The sequence below is a fragment of the Vipera ursinii genome, assembly GCF_947247035.1.
Source record: "Vipera ursinii genome assembly, chromosome: 9".
Lineage (NCBI taxonomy): Eukaryota > Metazoa > Chordata > Lepidosauria > Squamata > Viperidae > Vipera > Vipera ursinii.
The window spans coordinates 22,394,044-22,408,908 of record NC_139523.1 but is presented as its reverse complement, the minus strand read 5'-3'; the positions used below and the strand labels follow the sequence as shown (position 1 = coordinate 22,408,908).

At 48.9% G+C, this 14,865-nt stretch overlaps 3 protein-coding genes across 8 annotated transcripts in view; 2 read left to right on the top strand and 1 right to left on the bottom strand.

The window, feature by feature from the left end:
• Positions 1 to 30: 30 nt before the first annotated feature.
• Positions 31 to 11,371, bottom strand: GEMIN7 (gem nuclear organelle associated protein 7). 4 transcript variants are annotated; one of them, XM_083368923.1, is made up of 3 exons: positions 11,250 to 11,323; positions 10,266 to 10,316; positions 31 to 1,357 (listed from the first exon to the last, which is right to left on the bottom strand). In XM_083368923.1, the coding sequence occupies exon 3, from the start codon at positions 1,346 to 1,348 to the stop codon at positions 968 to 970; it is 381 nt and encodes a 126-aa protein (XP_083225049.1). In that variant the 5' UTR covers positions 1,349 to 1,357; positions 10,266 to 10,316; positions 11,250 to 11,323; the 3' UTR covers positions 31 to 967. The 4 variants fall into 4 exon arrangements, with proteins under 4 accessions (XP_083225049.1, XP_083225048.1, XP_083225047.1 ...); XM_083368922.1 differs by lacking the exon at positions 10,266 to 10,316 and having other exon boundaries at positions 11,250 to 11,371; XM_083368921.1 differs by lacking the exon at positions 10,266 to 10,316 and having other exon boundaries at positions 31 to 1,360; positions 11,250 to 11,328.
• LOC310644146 (bone morphogenetic protein 2-like) lies at positions 3,913 to 9,333 on the top strand. 2 transcript variants are annotated; one of them, XM_083368919.1, is made up of 4 exons: positions 3,913 to 4,740; positions 5,141 to 5,742; positions 6,398 to 6,744; positions 8,344 to 9,333. In XM_083368919.1, exons 3-4 carry the CDS (start codon positions 6,405 to 6,407, stop codon positions 9,222 to 9,224), a joined length of 1,221 nt encoding a protein of 406 aa, XP_083225045.1. In that variant the 5' UTR covers positions 3,913 to 4,740; positions 5,141 to 5,742; positions 6,398 to 6,404; the 3' UTR covers positions 9,225 to 9,333. The 2 variants fall into 2 exon arrangements, with proteins under 2 accessions (XP_083225045.1, XP_083225044.1); XM_083368918.1 differs by having other exon boundaries at positions 3,913 to 5,742.
• Positions 11,372 to 11,763: 392 nt separating the features above from the next.
• The window catches only part of PPP1R37 (protein phosphatase 1 regulatory subunit 37), a 35,329-nt gene continuing 32,227 nt past the window's right edge, over positions 11,764 to 14,865 (top strand). Inside the window, exons 1-2 of one of the 2 annotated variants that reach the window (XM_083369382.1) lie at positions 11,764 to 12,239; positions 13,129 to 14,084. In XM_083369382.1, the coding sequence (XP_083225508.1) occupies positions 13,340 to 14,084 (745 nt within the window). In that variant the 5' untranslated portion in view covers positions 11,764 to 12,239; positions 13,129 to 13,339. Of the gene's footprint in view, positions 12,240 to 12,451; positions 14,085 to 14,865 lie in introns of those variants that run through there. The other variant, XM_083369381.1, reaches the window with a different exon arrangement.

Genomic DNA, 14,865 nt, shown 5'->3' with positions numbered 1-14,865 from the left:
GGCCCCGCTTTACGACCTTTTTTTGCCATGGTTGTTAAGCGAAACAGTGCAGTTGGTGAGAAAGGTTGCAAAGCGAATCTGGTTTCTTCCACGCTGACTCTGCTTTTCCGAGGGTCGCCCAAGGAGACCTTGGCCACAGCAGTGGCCGTGTCAGTTGCCAAGCGGCTGCATTTTGATCATATGACCACGAGGATGCAGCAATGGTTGTGTGAAAAATGGACATAAGGCACTTTTTTCCCCCAGTGTCACACCAACACGGTGACTAAAGGAATTGTTGTAAGTCGAGGACTACCTGTATTAGGATTAGAAGGGGGGGGGGAAAGGAGCATTTTACACTCTTCTCCCTCCCAAGTAATTGGAGGTACAGGTGGTCCTTGAGTTACGACCATAATCAACCATGATTATGGTTGTAAGTTGCGACGGTTGTTAAAGGGGGTCGCCACACACCTGGGCTTGATTTTACTAACTTTTTTTGTGGTGCTTGTCAAGTGAGGCAGGTGGTCGTAAAGCGAACCTGTTGTTTGCTGTGAGGTGATTTTTTCCTCTGTTTTTGCCAGAAACAAAAAGCAAACGCCAAATTTCCGGCAAAAATGTTATCAACGGCAGTGTGTGATTGTAGGCCGGTTGCTTGCGGTGCCCAAATTGTGGTCATGTGACCACAGAAGAGGAACATTCAAACTTCAAAACCAGGTCATAGCGTCCCTTTTCCCGGAAACTGTCAACGTTTGACGGTCACTTAAGTGCTTGGCTGTAAGCCGAGGACTACTGCAAATGAATCGGGGAGATCGAGCTGCCTGCCATTTCTGGAGCAGCCGCTCTGCTTCTTACAGAGAAATCCCAGCTGCTTTGCTTGTTACGGAGGCTGAGATTCGTTTATTTTAGAGCTGCAACTCACAACAAAAGTGACCGGACGCAAGTTTGAGTCTCTGCCTTAATCCGAGGCTCTCCTATCGCAAGAGGTCGGCTTTCAGATTTCAAAGGAATACGCGATAATGTCTGAGCAACGGAGGAGGGCTTCCCGCTGAATCCCGAGAGGGGTCTGAAGCCCAGAAACCTGGAAGTTCAGGATATCGATGTCCGACGCTCCAAACAGGGCTGTGACGTTAACCTTCTCGTACATGACAAAGTTCACCGGCTGGCCGACCATGGCCAAGAGGCTGCGTAAGTAGCGTTCCCGCATAGCGACTCGTGCTTCTTGCTCCAGCTCCAGGTGGGCCGGCTCCTTACATGCTCCGGAAAGCAAGCTGCTGGGCCCCAGGGCCTGAAAGCGAGGAGAGTTGGGATCAAAACCACGGCTTGACCCATCAGGTCCACGGGGCAGGCGCAGAACAGCCACAGGCACCGTCATTGTGTATCCCTGCTTAAAAAGGGGAGAAAAAGAAAAGATAATGCAATTTCATTCAGAACTAAAGATAATAAACAACTGGAGCTGATGTTTTAGATCAGGGGTTTCCAACCATGGCAGCTTTAAGACTTGTGGACTTCAACTCCCAGAATTCCCCACAGCCAGCCAGCCATGCCAGGAATCTGGGAATGGTAACTTGTCCATCCTTGAAGGGGATGGGTATCCCAAAGGTGCTTTTTCCAAAGGCAACTTGACTCTGTTTTTTCCTTGACGATGTCTCGCTTCTCGTCCAAGAAGCTTCTTCAGTTCTGACTGAATGGTGCAGGATGGAAGGATTTATGTTCCTTGCAGTCCTCCGGTCGTTAGCGCTCTCCCTGAGAGTCACTAAGGCCACTCAGTTTATCTGTGCCCTCAGGGTCACCCGACTCCTGTAGCCTGCAATTTTTTTCTTTTCTTTTTCTGGAAATCCTTTCATACTCCTGGACCATTCAAAGGAAGTTTAGGAGTATGAAAGGATTTCCAGAAAAAAAAATGCAGACAACCATGACCTGGACGACTGAGAATCTCCATAGACAAGGAGTTGGGTAGTTTAGAAATCTCGTCCGTATCTCTCTCTCTCTCTCTCTCTCTCTCTCTGTGTGTCTATCTATCTATCTGTCTATGTCTGTCTATCTCTATCTGTCTATCATATCTGTCTATCTCTATCTGTCTGTGTATCTGTCTATGTCTGTCTATCTGTCTATCATATCTGTCTGTCTATATCTGTCTGTGTATCTGTCTATGTCTGTCTATCTCTATCTGTCTATCATATCTGTCTGTCTGTCTGTCTGTCTATCTATCTATCTATCTATCTATCTATCTATCTAATCTATCTATCATCTATCTATCTATCTATCTATCTATCTATCTATCTATCTATCTATCTATCTATCTATCTATCTATCATGTCTGTCTGTCTGTCTGTCTGTCTCTCTATCTATCTCTACCGACCTATTCAGCTCATCCTCTGCAATCTGCTGGACACCACGGAGTTAACCGAGGCTTAACAGCCTTGTAAACAGGAAGTGCAGCGGCACAAGGACAGCCTATTTTCCAACTCTGGATGGTGGCGGCACCAAGTTGACGCTTCCTTGCTGTGCCAACATCCCCTCCGGCAGGCAGCCAAGCCCGGGTCATCGGCAAAGAGCATGTTTTCCACAGTAAGCGGGATAAAGCGAGCAGCGGCCAAGGACATCGCCGTCTCCGAAGGAAAGCAAGAGGGCAAACGGGCGGGGAAAAAGCAAGGCTAGCAACAGCACTTAGACTTATATACCGCTTTCACAGCGCTTTACAGCCCTCTAAGCGGTTTAAAGAGTCAGCACATTGGCCCCTCAAAAATCTGGCTCCTCATTTTACCGACCTCGGAAGGATGGAAGGCCGAGTCCAACCTTGAGCTGGTCAGGATCGAACAGCCAGCAGTGGGCAGAGTTAGCTTGCAATCCTGCATTCTAACCACTGCACCGTGAGGGCTCACACACAGCCTTGATCTTTTATATAAGCCTTCCCCCAGCCTGGCCTTTAATGTTTGACCAGAGCAGTCTTCTCCAACCTTCCACAGAATTTGGATTGCAAGACGTTAGTCGTCACCGAGACACGACAATTCAGCCATCAAAGGGAGCCTTGCAGAAACCAAGTCTCTACTTGCGGTACAGGTAGTCCGTTACGTACGAGCACAATTGGGCCCAAAATTTCTGTGGCTAAGCAAGACAGTTCTTGAGTTTTGCCTCATTTTACGAACTTTCCTGCCACAGTTGTTAAGTGAATCACTGCACTTGTTAAGTTAGCAAGACGGTTGTTAAGGGAATCTGGCTTCCCCATTGACTTTGCTTATCAGAAGCTCGCCAGAGGGGATTATGTGATCCCGGGACACGGCAACCATCATAAATATGAGCAGTTGCAGAGCATCCGAATTTTGACTGATGGGACCATGGGGAGGCTGCAACAGTTGTTAAGTGTGAAAAAACGGTCATAAGTCCATTTTTTCCAGTGCCACTGAAACTTCGAATGGTTACTAAGTTGTGAGTTGAGGACCACCTGTATATATTGTTACAATTCACCGCAACAATCTTGCCTCTTCAACCACCATGGTCCCGTACATACAAAACGGCCCCACTCTGCTCTACTCAGTTCAGGAATCCTCTCCTTTCAAAAACGACCTGGCTTGCCACCAAACCTCTGTAGAGATTCAGTTCCGAAAACCAGCGAAAACAATTCTTTTACTTAGGCCAAAGAGCCGGCTGCGCTTTTAAAGCAATTCAGGGAAAAGATGTCTAAGCCAACTTCTCTGAATAAACCAGGATAGCCTCTGATTCAGAGTGGCAGTCCCCATGCCTCAGATCGGGCTTAACTTCACAATGACGGCCAAGGCAGCAGGTTATTCTTCTTGCTGTTGTCATGGGGGTGTCCAAACGTGGCCACTTTAAGACTTGCAGACTTCAATTCCCAGCATGGCTGGCTGGGGAATTCTGGGAATTGAAGTCCACAGGTCTTCAAAGTTGCCAGAGTTGGACGCTCTGCTGTAAAGGTTTCATGGGCAGCTCCGTCGTGGCCCGATGTGTTGAAGAGGCCTCAAAAGGGCCCCGGGAAATGTTGGCTAAGGGATGATTAGAACGCTTGGGTTTCAGGGGCAGAAAATGAGCGAAAGGGGCGAGACTCTCCCGATGCGTAATTCAGCCTTGAGGGGCAGTCGAGCTATAGTGGCCTCCACTCCGATGCCCCTTTGAGACACGGCAGCAGGTCTGGCTGAACTCCAGCACGAGGGCCGGGAGTATCACGTATGCCCGAGCAAAATATTTTCCAGCTTTTGCTTCAAGACGCAGCCAGGTTACTGGAACGAAAAGCTCCAGGTTTAAGTCTCGGGAGAGACGAACGCCCCCCCCCGCCCACTCCCCATCCCTGGTCAGACCACATTCCTGCGTAGTGTGTTTGTTCCAAGCGCCTGCCTGCACCGGCTGAAGGCCTGGCGGCTTCCTCTTCTGTTTATGCGCTCTTTCCACAGACGGCTCATTCTCCGAGTGTGTTGTCTGGCAGGAGAGGAAGTCCTGGCCTCTGGAAGCCCTCTCCAACCGGCCTGATAAGGACCCGGCTCAGACCTGCTGCAGGGCTATTATTTTTGGCAAGGCTGCCTTGGCTTCTGTTGGAATGTGACCCGTGAAGGGACTCTGCTGGGAGGACGAACGTTAAAAGAAACAACGGTCGCGGGGTTTCAACATAAAAAGCGGCGCTGATTTGGGGATGCCGCACAGGACAAATGGCCAGACCTGTCCAGGAAAGGGCTGCTAGGCTTATGTGACCAAAGCTGTACCGTGAGGTCCTTGGTGCTCTGAGCTTTGCAGACGTTTTCATTACCAAACTAGGTAACGTCATCAGGCCAAGAAGAGAGCGGGATCTGTGTCGCGGAATACGAGGAGGAGGAGGACTGTGGGGTCCTTGGTGCTCTCCAAAGCTTGGTTGTTTCCTTGCAGACGTTTCACTACCATACTAGGTAACGTCAGCAGTGCTAGGAGGAGGGAGGGTTTGCTCTCTGTAAATCCTGTAAACGTAGCACAGGTGATGTAACCCAGTTGGATAATGAGACGATCGCAAGAGAATCACCACGCTCGGACCCCTGCAGTCCCCTTCTTCCGATGGGAAATTTGGCAATTCTGGGAGTTGAAGCCCGTGCCTCTAAAAGCCAGCAAGGCCGAGAAACTGGACTAGGCACTGCTTGCAGAAATGTCTTCCCATTAGACTCATTTTTTTCCGGTCACAATCCAGGCCGCGGCAGCTAACGTTCAAGGCCTCCTGGCAAGTTCACACGATGACATCTGCACGCAGCATGCAATGTAGCAAGGCCTCTTGAAAGGTTGAAGTTGCCCAAGGGGGATTCTGGGAAGGGGCACCCCTCCGTTCTGTGCTCGATGCTGCTATCTTGGGCAACTACCAAGATGGCGTTACAAATGCCCCTTCTTCCCTATGTGGGCCCAAGAGGTGGCACCTACGGCTTCTCCAGCAGGGCCAAAGAGCCACTCTGGTGCTGCTTCAGAGAGCAAAGAAACAACAACTTTCAACAACTTGTTTGTTCTGGCTCCGGCCACTCGCCTGGTTGACATCACATCCTGAGAGCAGGGAGACCGGCACAGCCCAGACAATCTGAAAGCGAGCCGGGACCTGGTTTTTCCTCATTGGAAGAGAACGAGGCAGGAAGGTGGACGGAGAATGCCAAGGAGCCTCGCTCTGCCCGGGAGGTTTCCAAGACGGCTTCCCGCTATGGGTGATCCAGAAGAACCGGGAAAAGCTTGAAGGACAAGCAGGCAAGGAAAAGGCCATTAAGTGGAGAAAGGAACATGGATTCTGGCCGAGAACCTCAACTTTTGCAGGTAAGTCCTTCAGGAGAGGTGGATGGTAGGTAGAAAGAAAGCAGGACTACAAAAACAATGCTGCTTCTTTAGTTTAGCTAGTATGTGGGAGTAGTAACTGAATCCAAAATGTCTGTTGCTAAGCGAGACAGTTGTCAACTGAGTTTTGTTCCCTTTTACGACCTTTCTTGCCACAGTTGTTAAGCAAATCACTGCAACTGTTAAATTACTAACATGGTTGTTAGACGAATCTGGGTTCTGCAATGTATTCAAAATGGACTGGTGTGTGTATAGAGTGCAAGCACAGGTATATGTGTGTGTGTGTGTGTGTGTATGTATACACACACACACACACACACACACGAGCTCATAGTGTACATATAAACAGCAAGTAATATGGTAGGTCATAGATATATATGACCTATTATATGACCTATTACTTGCTGTTTATATCTACATTGTGAGATATAAACAAATTTGTGTGTTCAGTCACACATGGCCGATAAAGAATTCTACTCTATACATTTTCTTTTGAGAGAGGGTATCAGAATTTCATTTTTTTAATTGTGTGCCAGTGTGCCCGCAGGAAAAAAAAGGGACAATAAAGGTTATTTTACATATTTATCAATAATTTTCTCTCTCTCTCCCCCTCCCTCTCCTGCCCCGACATCTCCAGTTTCACAATGGTTTCTGGTAACTTGCCGAGTTGGGTGATCTTCCTCGTCCCTCTTGCCTTCTGGGCATCTGAATGCCTTCAGATGGCATCACCAGGCGCTGCTGAGCCAACGGGCAAACGTGATCCGGAGCACCTTCCCATCCAAAGCTTCCAAACCGTCCTGTTAAAGCGGCTGGGTTTGCAAAGGCGCCCAGACCCAAAGCCCAAACTACGGGTCCCCCAGTACCTGATGGATTTATACCAATTCTGCCTGAGGCGGCCTCCAGCCTCTCCCAAGGACAGCGAGCCGCCCTTCCTGGAAGCACGAGCAGCCACAGCCAACACCGTGCGCGCCTTCCATCATGTTGGTGAGACTCTTGCTCAATCTCCCATCTTAACAGGGCTGAGGGAGGAGGGCGGAGAAACTCTGGATCTCTCCGGGAACCGTGGACCAAAGAGTTAAGGTGTTGGCAGGAACCAGCACGTATAAAACTCTTTAAAAAGAGCTGAGAGTCAGAAGAAGGGGCAGACAGACACAAACATCCCAGGCTGATGGGGGCTGCTATGGTGGGGTGGACTTAGCTCAATGGATTTGCATGCCTTTGCATGCCAAAGATGCCTGGGGTGAATCACCAGCAATCTCCAAGCTAAAGGCTTTAAGAGACAGGGTGAAACCTTCTCTTTCTTCCTGAGAATCTGCAGCCAGTAAAGCAGATAATGCCAAGCTAGGCAAACTCTCGGCCTGACTTCTTTTAACTCTTTTAAATATTCCGCGGCAGACCCACCAAACACCAGGGTCCAAAATTAGAAAGATCAATTGGCCAAACGCCTAAATGCTTCCCCAACAGGAAAAAAAACAGTTGTTTTGCCTTTTGACAAAGCACCTTTGGAGCAACCATGACCTGGATGACTGAGAATCTCCATAGACATTTAGCTTCCCCAGCAGTTCTATGGAAGTCACAGCTGTATTTTGTTGTTGTCTATTCTTGAAAATAGGGCCTTGTGCTTTAACTGCTGAGCTGAGAACTGGACTAAAAAGTCATTAATTTGGGTTCTGGTGCCATCTATGGAGCAAGGAAAGCAATGGTCTCCCCAAAGATTGGTTGACAGCCAATTTTAGCAGCTAAAATATTCCTCAGCTCAGAGAAAGAGAGCGTGTTGTACTGGCAACTTCCTTGTGTGCTTGTGGTTTAACAACCACACAAGGAAGTTGCCAGTATAACATGATAGCCATACAAGTGAACGATGTGTTCTGAGCTTGTTCCAAAACTTTCATTTCTTCTTCAAGCAAAGCGCTGAGCCTTAAATATAATCGGCTTTGGATCCAACCCTAGCTATATCCAAGTCAATGTTCCCCTTATGGAACCAAAGACTAAACTTCTATTTTAAAGGCAATACCATTTACCGTATTTAATGAAAAATGTGATGTATGACCAGTTTTCACACTGCTATCTGTTGCCGCATCCCCAGGGTAATGTGATCCAAATTGAGACACTTGGCAAGTGCTCACATTTATGACAGTTGCAGCCTCCTGGGGTCACGTGACCAGCTTTTGTAACCTTCTCATCTAGCTTCCGACAACCCCAGTGATTCACTTAACAACCTGTGATTCACTTAACAACCCCAGCGATCTGCTTAATAACTCTGGTCAAAAGGTTGTAAAGTGAGGCACAACTCGCCTTACAACTGTCTTGGAATTAGCAAAGGAAATGTTGAGCTCCACTGCGGTCGTAAGTCGAGGATTACCTGAGTGTGACCTATTCTAGATGGAAATGACAAGAAAGGGAATGTTGTTGTCCCCAGGTCACACTTGTCAGCTTCCAAGACACACCAGGTTGGTTGGAGAAGGAAATAGGCAACAGGGCAAGAGACTTCCTGTTAACTTCAGCAAAGCCGTCATTTTATTTGAACTGCCCGTCCTACTTTTCCCTTACTTTTCCTCATTTTTTTCCCCTCTTCGCATTTAGAGGATTCGGTGCGTCTCCCCGAAGGTGCAGGAAATTCATTCTACTTCCTGTTCAACCTCACCGTGCTGCCGTTGGAGGAGGAACTGACTGCCCTCGAGTTGCGTCTCTTTCACTCCCCGAAGGAAAGCCACGGCTTACACATCAACGTTTACCATGCCGTGGATCCCCCACCTGTCTCCCCAAACAAGAGCCGACTCCTCACGTGCAAGTTTGTGACTCCCGGCCAGCCGAAATGGGTGAGTTTTGATGTGACAGCTGCTTTCCAGAAGGCAAGAGAACAGAAGAAGCGTGACCTCGGCTTTCTGGTTGAGCTGCAGCCTTCCAACAGCAGCCGCGATCTTCCACCCCAACCGATTTCCCTTCGTGCAAGACGCTCTCCCGGCAAAGAGGAGGCTCAGTGGGCTGTGGAAAGGCCTTTACTGGTCACCTACAGCCACGACCAAAGAGGGCAGCCTCTGAGCCACAGAAGAAGGCAAACCAGAAGCCGCCCTATTAGAGGCAGAGGCACGGCTAAAGTCCCAGCCTCCGCGAGGAAGCCGAAGAACCTCAGGCCAAAGACTAAAACCAGCACGAGGTGCAGAAGGCACCGCCTGTTTGTGGATTTCAAGGCGGTGGGATGGAATGACTGGATCATCGCTCCCAGTGGCTACCATGCTTTCTACTGCTCTGGGGACTGCCGCTTTCCACTGGCCGACCACATGAACTCCTCCAGCCACGCTGTGGTGCAGACCATCCTGAACTCGGTGAACTCTAAAGTGCCCAAGGCATGCTGCGTCCCCACAGAGCTCAGCCCCATTGCTATGCTTTACCTAGACCAGCACGACATGGTGGTCCTCAAGAGCTATCAAGACATGGTCGTGGATGGATGCGGGTGCCGGTAGAAGCAAAAGTGCACAGAATTGTCTTTTCTCAGTGCTAAAACTTAGGGGAGACGCTCACTAAAAGTGACGGACAATAAAATCCGGTCTGTATTGCAAAAGGGATCAGAATGGTCAGTGCAACGTCACCACAGAGAGGAGCTAGATAAAATCTTCCCTTACAGAATTGATTTATTTCCAAAGGTCAGCAACAGCTCTAGGCTGGTACCATGATATCTTCCCAGAGGGGCCACACTCTGAAGGCCACTGTTGGGATTAATTTCACGAATGAGCAATAATAATTTCTGCCTGCTATCTTTTAATGCAACAATAGGTCAGCAACCATCTTGAAGGTAACACTTGTCACTCTCATCTAGCAGGGATTATGGAAATTACAGCTCCAGACAGCTGGGATGCACCAAATTATCTACCCCTTGTTAGCAATAGCAATAATACTTAGACTTATACAACCCTTCATAGTGCTTTACAGCCCTTTCTAAGCAGTTTACAGACTCAGCATATTACCTCCAGCAATCTGGGTCCTTATTTTACTGACCTCATAAGGATGGAAAGTTGAGTCTACCTTGAGCTCATCAGGATTGAACTTCTGGCAGTTGGCAGAGTTATCCTGCAATACTGCATTCTAACCACTGCCCACCACAGCTCAGATATTAATGAGTATCTAGATATTCTTATAGAATTATTTTTATTTTTTATTTTATTTTATTTTAATTCCATTTATATCCCGCCCTTCTCCGAAGACTCAGGGCGGCTTACAAGCTTAGCAGTAGCCTTCATTCTATGTATATGCCTGCTTATTAGGGCTTTCACACCCCCCCCAAGCGGCATTATTACAAAGTCAGCTTAATTGCCCCCAACAATCTGGGTCCTCAGATGAACAATAAATGAAATATTTATCAAGCCTACCACAGTAATAGACCCCAGGCCAAAATGAAAACCAGGACAGACATGCTGAAACAAACAGCAAATGCACATAACTAAAGAGAGAGATTAACAGACACCCATGGAACGTTCATTCAATAGCATTTTGTTTTCTGCACTTACATCTGTTTCACAGCTTTAGAGAGTTTCTCCAGTCAAAATGTTAATGTTGTGCTAATCAGAATTATGAAGGCAAATATTTGGTATAAAAATTCCTTAACAGGCAGAAGAATCCAATCCTCCAATTGCATGCAGCTTCTTATCCATCAAAAAGACCATTTTGGCTGCAATCCCACGGGGCCTTAGAAGGTGGCAGCGTGGGGGGTTTACTACTTTCTGATCAGAAAGGGAATGAAATCTAACACAAAGAGGGCCATCTCGCTGGTGTAGGAAATTTGAGGAAAACCACCATTCCTGGGCAACGAGTTCCCAACCACAGATGTCTTAATGACAGCTGAGAAACAATTTTCCAAAACTTTAACACAAAACAACCTGCTCTCTAACCCAGTGAAACAATAGCAGCTCTTAGACATCCTGTTAAACCAAACCAGCTACATTCTAGTTCCTAATTGAGCAAATGGTGTGAACCCAGCCATGGGTGGTTTATCCAACGCGCATATCCAGATAGAAGCTACTTCTCATGTGGCAATAAGCCAAGGCTTGTTAAAACCATGATTCGTGGAAGGCAAGCTTTCCAGATTTTTTAAAAAAAAGCTAACGTCCCCTAAAGGCAATTCCTGGGGGGTTTTTTCTGTCTGTGCCACCACCCAGAAACGGGGGAGGCACAAAACAAAACCAAGACTCCAATTTCCTATCTAAGAAACTCTGGTTTAAAAAGTTTTTTTCCTGGGCTAACAGACAATGGCTTTTAATCCTGGCTTGGTTTCTTTTTTGGGCCTTTATAGCAGACTTTGAGCCAAAAATCAGCCATGTTGATCAAGAGCTGGACGGGATTAAAGGCCCAGCAGGGCAAGGCAGCCTAATGTCGCCCGGGGGTGGTGGTGGTGGTGATGGAGGGCGCCTGGTTGGGGACCCTAACAACCTCCCCTTGCCCAGAAAAGTAGCATTCCCGTTTAAAAAAAAATCCCTTAATTAACGTGAACTAACTTGCACAGGCCTGGCTGGAACTATCTCCTCATAACCGTCCCAAATTCGGCCGTCCTGAAGCGCCAGGAAGCAACGTGACCCCTTTGCCCGGAAATACTAAGCTCTTCCTTAAGCAGATCGCTCGAGACTAGGTCCTCTCTGGTCAGAGGAGGACTGCCAAATCTATGACTGCAGACCAATGAGCCGGGAGACGAGTAAGGCGCATGCGTCATTTATTTATTTATCTCCCCCTCTATGCGGAGCCTTGAGAGAGCGAGGTGAGGGAGCCGTGAGCTTTTTCGTCCGAGTCAGGCGGTGTTTTTGTTTGGTTCAGTCCGCTTCCCCTATCGGCACATTCGGCATCCTCTTTCGGTCGCCCCCGGACTTTCTTTTTGAATGTGACGTTTTTAAAGTTCGCTTTCACTACCCGCGGTGAGATTTGACGGGGCTTGTCTTTCCTCAGACGGCCCATGGAAAAAAAATCGAAAGTGCGGAATCGAAACCCAAACCAGGCGCTTTCACTCCTGGAGTCGGGAGGGGAGGGGGGGCGAGCGGGAGGCCAGGCAGCAGCAGCAGCAGCAGCGGCGGGAGGAGGAGGGGTCGGGTCGCTCCGCGCGCTAGCTCGCAAAACTCGCTCGCTGATTCGCCAAACTCGGGGAAAAAAATAAAAATAAAAATAAGCGTGGGAGCCTCCTCGGGGAAGCCGGGCGTGGGAATCCCGCTACAAATGACGCGCGATCCGAGGCCCGCACACGGCTTGGGGGAGACGAGCGGGAACGAAAGCCGAGCCACCCGGCTAAGCCTTTGTCGAAAGTGCGTCGGCCGATGCGCAGGCCGCAAGCGCACTTAGTCCTGGCGGCGACGGCGGCGGCGGCAGGGAGAGGCGGCTTCTTTCGCGTCCGCACCTGGCTGAGGCGGCGTCGTCTCCTCCGCCCTTTCTCTGCCTCGTGAGCGGCTTTGGCCTCCCGCTTGCCCGCCCTCCTGCCTCCCGGCGCTCCGCTGCTCCTCCGGGTGCGTATTTCAACCCGGCGGCCTCTCTCCTGCCGCCGCCCGTCTCGTCCCGAAGAAAGTGGGGAAGGGGCTTCCCCAGGCTCCGCTCCTGGGAGGAAAGCCCAAATAGGAAGCCTTTCCCGGGACGCTCTCTTTGCTTCGCCTGGCCGCTCCCGGAGCTCCTGCTTGTTTATACCCGGAGGGGTTCCTTCTCTTGACACCTCCCGCCACCCCTCCTTCCTTCCTTCTCCCCCTCCCCACCCAGTGGACGGTAACCCTTTTTTTAAAATATATATATTTCTCTCTTCCTCTCGCCCCAAAACTGACTTCGTACCTCGGGGGGCGGGTGGGTGGAATAATTCCCCCCAACTTTTCCTTGCAGGAGCCAATTGCACGTGCATGCTTCTGCAAAAAGTATCTCTCACCACCACCACCCCGTTATTTTATTTTATTTTTTTAAAAAAAACTTTTCTGCACCAAGAGCGGACCGTCGTGGTGCTTTTATTGGACTTCTGTCAGCTGCGGCTTATTTATTTTGTGGGCCTTGCGGTTCGTGGTTGTGTAAACTTTCCTTTTGCTTTCCCTCTTTGCTGTGGGAGAGCTGCTGTGAGACGTGTTTTATCGTCCGGTTATTTAGTCCGATGCATTTCCGGCTTATGCCTACCCTACCTGATCCTTTTTTCCTGGGAAGGATAATGAAACCGAACGGCATTCTTTGTTTTGCAGGCTAGAAAGGGATTGCTGTGGGACCCATTGATTATCCTCAGCTCCCCATAATTCATCCCTCTCCCCAATCCGGGTTGTTCCCTTGATGCTGTGTCTCTCCTAACAGTCGCTTCCTTCTAATCTCAACGGAGGGTTTTACTTTACCCTTGCTTTCTATCTCTTTATCCTCCTCCCCTGTCCCCAGTTTCTTTTAATCTTCACTCATGCTTCATGCAGTGGCTTCCTTTGGTTCAAGAAGAGCGCAGTCCCTCTTCACTACTGCTTATAAGGAGAAGGCCTGGAAAACGTGAGAGCTTTTTTTTTCCTTCTTTTCTCCCCTTTCCTGAAGGGGTGGGCAGCAAAAAGATAGCAAGGAAAGGTGAGTTCTGTTCCTGAGTAATGACTCCAAAGGACTCATGAGAAGGGAAGAAGGAGCTCCCCCTTTGTCAGAGACCCATCTCACCTGCTTGGCTATGGAGTGTGTGCAGGTTTCACCTGTACAGCAACAAGGCAAAGCTGTTGAGGGGGACCGTGTGCTGCTGCTCCTGCCCGCTCCTGCTGTGCAGGAGGAAGAGGGGACCCTTTTGGGGGGCTCTGACTCCTGGGCTGCTTCCCAACTGAACAATAGCCAAGATGGCAGGAAGACGTTTCAAGACACTAAGGAGTTTTGTTCCAACAGTGCTGAGAGCCTTCCTTCCCAGAAGGATCATGTCAGGGATACTGTAGAGCGTTGTACTGTGTGTTCTTTAAACGAGGACCTGCAAGAGAGCTGTGATGGGGCAGAGGAGGACTTGAAATCGTTGGAGACTTTGAACCATCAGCAGGAACGGTCACTGGTCAGCGAAGTGGCTGATGGCAACGACACCTCTTCGGTGGCAGAACCTCTTGGGACGACGACTGCTCAAGAAGGCCTTAGGGACAAGGACCCGTCTGCTTCCGAGCAAAATAAGCCTTTGCCTGACAAAGCTGAGTCCTCTCCTCAGAACGGCTGCCTAAGCTTGGAAGCAGCAAGCGGGGACACACCAGCAGATGACCTATTAAATCAGGGTTCTCCACTTGTGGATGAGGGGAAGCTTAAGCCCGGGGCAAAGCATGTGACTTTCCCTTCTGATGAAGACATCGTGTCTGGTGCTGTGGAGCCTAAAGACCCTTGGCGGCATGGTAAGCAAAGATCCCTTGTTCCCAGTACCCTTTTCCTGGGTTATACTGATGGTGATGATGATGTTGTTGTCCGTTCAGTCAAGTCTGACTTGGCGATTCTAAGGGCCAGGTCTCGCCTCATCTTCTGATCTTGCACTGCTTTGAATTATTCTGTGTTCTGGCTGGTGTCAGCTTTCATGGTGTCCAGACACGGTGTTCTCTGGCAGCCTAGTTCCCTTTTCCCCTCGTTTAACTCTTCTAAATGTCATTGCTTCCTCTCCTCCTCTCCCCCCCCCCCAAGGGACATGTCCAAAGTAAGTGAGACGCAGTTTTGTGATTTTTGGCTTCTAGTGCCATGCCTGTTAGTCACCCCTGATGTCCAGGGAATAAACAGGAGGTCTTCTCTGGCACCATAGCTCAAATGACTTTGAATCTAAGCCAGTTGCGTTAAATAGAGATTAGGTGCTTCGTTTGTTTTGCAGTTGTTAGGATTTTGCAGAATGTTTTAAGTTCTCATTCAGATTATTCTCATGAAGTGTTCTGAATTGGAGGCAATTGAGAAGGAGGGAGGGAGAGACCTTGGCACTCCACTAACAGTAAATCATTATTTCTTTGCATTTGATTTTATTGGGCACTTTTCTGCTGAAAAGGCTACAGACCTCATGACTAATCAGGACTACCATTTTGCAGAACACAAAAATCCTATTTAAGAGGATGCATGACAAAATACTAAAAGCTGACTTAACTGTGCAGCAGTTAATTAACAAAGCAGCCAATCGCTAGGCAGGGAAGGCTCCTGAAA